This window comes from Hevea brasiliensis, chromosome 4, assembly GCF_030052815.1.
Source record: "Hevea brasiliensis isolate MT/VB/25A 57/8 chromosome 4, ASM3005281v1, whole genome shotgun sequence".
In the NCBI taxonomy this organism is placed as follows: Eukaryota; Viridiplantae; Streptophyta; class Magnoliopsida; order Malpighiales; family Euphorbiaceae; genus Hevea; species Hevea brasiliensis.
The window spans coordinates 48,472,029-48,476,106 of record NC_079496.1 but is presented as its reverse complement, the minus strand read 5'-3'; the positions used below and the strand labels follow the sequence as shown (position 1 = coordinate 48,476,106).

Here is a 4,078-nt window from a genome sequence, read left to right as displayed (position 1 = left end):
ACATTTAAAATAACTAGTGTTGCCAATATCTCACAGTTTAAGCAATGACATAAAATTTTTGATCAATACTCTGTTGTACACCATGACAAAGCTATCTCAACCCCATATAGCCAAAACTAATGAGGGAAGCAAAGCTAGCTAGCAAATATGAGTGCACCCATCCGATCTCAACCTCAACTGGTAAACCAGAGAGGGAGGAAAACATAACCAATCCCAACCCCTTAAGTAAAAGAGGAACATATCTAATCTCAACCTCATAAAATAAGGGAAGCAATCAACGTTTGTCATGCGAACTATGGTTTTAAAACAATTTTAAAACAATTTCCATTCAAATAACTAACATTTTAAATCATCATAAATCATCATATATGGTTGGCAACACTTCTAAATCACATACATCCGGTCACCCTTTTGCTACAATAGAATAAATGGAAAAACATCTGCCTTTTTAATCTAATAATAAATTCTTTTTAACATTAAAAATATTCTTAAAATAATACAGATAATTTTCAAAGGAAAAAGAAATTCACATTTGCAAATTTAGAAAACAAGAAAATTAGAGTTGTGCATAAACTTTATCTTAGTCTCCTTTCTTTGACCTATTTCTCCCTTTACTTCAAACTACTCTTTTCCACTGAAACATACAATTTCAAAAGTCTCAATACTTATTCTAGCTTCGACAATAACTAATCAAATAAATTCCTAGTGAATTCCTAAAATAACTACACTTCTAACTCTTCCAGATTTACACTCTAAAATTTCAAAACATAAAAATTGTAGGTCTATGTCTTATGTTTATTTTGGCTTTGGAATCATTCAATTTGCATTTGTGTAGCTTGAGTTAGGGTCATTTTTCCAAAACTGTTCAGATGACAAATTCTTAGGTTTCAGGTCTGCTCCAGAAGGTATATTTCTAGACTCACTTTATAAAGTAAATTTGGATAGGTTACACTCATAATTTAGCATCATGGTCTTCATATGAATTATTCCCCAATGTCTTAGGATTACACAGGTTTAAGAATTACTGAATTTGGAGTTTTGTAGAGTGAATTATGCTCAATTAAGTACATACTATTCATTTGGTCAGTTTCAAGGTTTCCAATTTTGGCATTGCAGGATTTTATCCCTAATTTAGGTATCTTCTGGTTAGTTTCAGGGCAAGTGTTCTTCTTGAAAGTTTTAATATATTGTCTTAGCTTTCATTTCCTATTGGTTTCACATCATTTAGAATTATGTAGCTTAAGTTATGAGTATTGAACCTCACTGGACTCAAGCTATCTAGATTCAACACTTAATGCTCAACATCAATTCCTTTAATTTCTTCACCAAATCATTATTTGTTCTCAATAAATGCACATCCAATAATCATATTATAACCATAATAGCATTAAATAAACTTCATATCATGAAAACCCTAATTGCATAAAAACCCTAACTTGATTGGTAACAACTTTCAAAATCAATGGAAATTCTTAGCACTAACCTTGATTTCAAGTCCTAATCCACCTTCAATTCCTCAAACTTTGATTTCCCCTTCTTGTTCTTCCACAAACCAAATTTCTTCCTTCATTAATCTTCCAATTTTCTCCCAATTCTTGCTTGCTTTCTTCAAATCAAGGTTTGATGCTAGGTTTTCTCTTGATTTCCTATTGAAGCTATGGAGAAATTAGGAGTTTAGAGCTTGGAAAGGAAGCTTTCATGCAGGTTCAGAGAGAAAATGGGATGGCAAGGATAATGGAAGATGATGATCTTTTCTCTCTCTTAATTGATATTTATATTATTTAATTCCCTAATAGCATACTTATAATTATAGGGAATGGCAAACTTGTAAATTTATGGAACTCCCTAATCATTAAATTTGACTATTTATATAATTATATTCAATTTTCATAATCATAGTTAATTAAATCAATCTCATTTCATTAACTTAATTAATCTTATTTTTTTTCAATATTTGGCTTTTAAATTTAATTGACCAAATTTTGCTCTTATCAACTTTATATTCGTCTTTTTCTTAATACCCGATAAGTCCCTTTTTGCATTCTTATGTAACTTATGTTCTCCTTTTCATTTCTTTAACTCATTAATTCTTTATTTAAGTCTAAATTAAATGTCTCACAAGGTCCCACACTAATTAGAGTAGAAGACAGATTCAAAACACTGACTTCAGTTACTTCCCAAGTTAGTCACCCATCACTACAACTAGAGCTCATTTAACTGATTTCTAATCTATTTCTTTTGATTATTTTTTACTTAATTAATCTTAATATAATTTAAATTATGACTCCACACTTCAATTTAAGGTTGGTTCCAGACATTTCAGCTATCCAGATAAACATCAGTTTACCGGAACAGTTGAATGTTCGGAACTACCTAAGGTGAGAGCATCACAATTCTCTCCCCTCCCCCCCCCCCCCCCTCTACCTAAAAGAAATTTCGTCCTAAAAATTACCTATTATGTGTCTCTGAGTAGTTGTCGATACTGCCTCCTAACATCTTCTTCACACTCCCAAGTGGCTTCCTCTCCAGAATGATTTCGCCATAGTACTTTCACCAAGGGAATTTGCTTGTTCCTCAACTGCTTCACCCCCCTTTCTAGAATTGCTATGGATTTTTCATCATATGTGAGATCTGGGTTGACTTCAATTGACTCCAATGGCAATACATGTGAAGGATCAAACCTGTACCTACGAAGCATAGATACATGAAATAAATTATAGATTTTGTCTAGCTCTGGTGGTAAGGATAATCTGTATGCCAAAGGACCAACTCTTTCTAATATGTCATATGGTCCTATGAAGCGAGAACTTAATTTTCCCTTTCTCCTAAATCTCATAATCTTTTTCCATGGTGAAACTTTCAAAACAGTTTATCACCTACATTGTACTTAATGTCTCGTCTCTTCAAATCCATATACGATTTCTGCCAGTCAGATGCAACCTTTAGTCTATCCCGAATGATTTTAATTTTCTCCTTAGTCTGCTGCACAATCTCTAGGCCAATCAATATTCTTTCTCCGACTTCATCCCAACATAAGGGGGTTCTATATTTTCTACCATACAATGCTTTATAAGGAGGCATTCCAATGCTTTATTGTAGCTATTGTTATGAGCAAATTCAATCAAAGGCAAGTGTATATCCCAACTTCTTTTAAACTCAATAACACAAGCCCTAAGCATATCCTCCAAGATTTGAATTATTCGCTCAGATTGTCCATCTATCTGTGGGTGGAATGCTGTGCTGAAATTCAATCTAGTTCCCAGGGCTTTTTGAAAACTACCCCAAAATCTAGAAGTAAATCTCATATCTCTATTAGATACAATAGATACTAGCTCTCCATGTAATTTCAACACTTCATCAATATACAGCTCAGCCAACCTATCCAGACTATAATCTATCTTCACTAGTAGAAAGTGTGTAGACTTAGTCAACCTGTCTGCAATTACCCAAATTGCATTATGACTCTTTTGAGTATGAGGAAGTCCTGTCATGAAATCCATGGTGATCCTTTCCTATTTTCACTCGAGCATAGGCAATGGTTGTAACAATCCTGTTGGTATCTGGTGTTTTGCCTTCACTTGCTGAAAAGTTAGGCATTTAGCTACAAATTCTGCAATTTCTTTCTTCATCCCTCTCCACCAGTAATGTTCTTTTATAGTTCTGTACATTTTAGTCCCACTAGGATGCATAGCAAATGGTGAATCATGTGATTCTTGTAGGATGATATGCTTCAATCCAACATCATTAAGAATGCAAATTCTACCTTGATATAGCAACATGCCTTCATCATTTAATGAAAATTCTGGTTTCTTGCCATCTCGAGCCTCTTCCATTAACTTTAAGTAACTGTCATTATTTTGAGCTGCTGCTTTAATCTATTCAGTTAGCATTGGTTTCACTTGTAGAGTAGCCAAAATTCACCCATCAGTGTCTATCACCAATTCTGCATGTAATGCTCTTAAGTTATGCACTCTAGATAAGGGTGAAACTTCAAGCTAGCTATGGTCTTACGACTTAAGCCATCTGCCACTACATTAGCTTTCCTTGGCTGATAATCAATCAAATAATCATAATCTTT

At 33.6% G+C, this 4,078-nt stretch overlaps 1 protein-coding gene across 1 annotated transcript; it reads right to left on the bottom strand.

Moving 5' to 3' along the window:
- Positions 1-2,455: 2,455 nt before the first annotated feature.
- LOC131179451 (uncharacterized) lies at positions 2,456-3,081 on the bottom strand. Its single transcript, XM_058146298.1, has 2 exons — positions 2,867-3,081; positions 2,456-2,687 (listed from the first exon to the last, which is right to left on the bottom strand). The coding sequence occupies exons 1-2, from the start codon at positions 3,079-3,081 to the stop codon at positions 2,456-2,458; spliced, it is 447 nt and encodes a 148-aa protein (XP_058002281.1).
- Between the last annotated feature and the right edge of the window lie 997 nt (positions 3,082-4,078).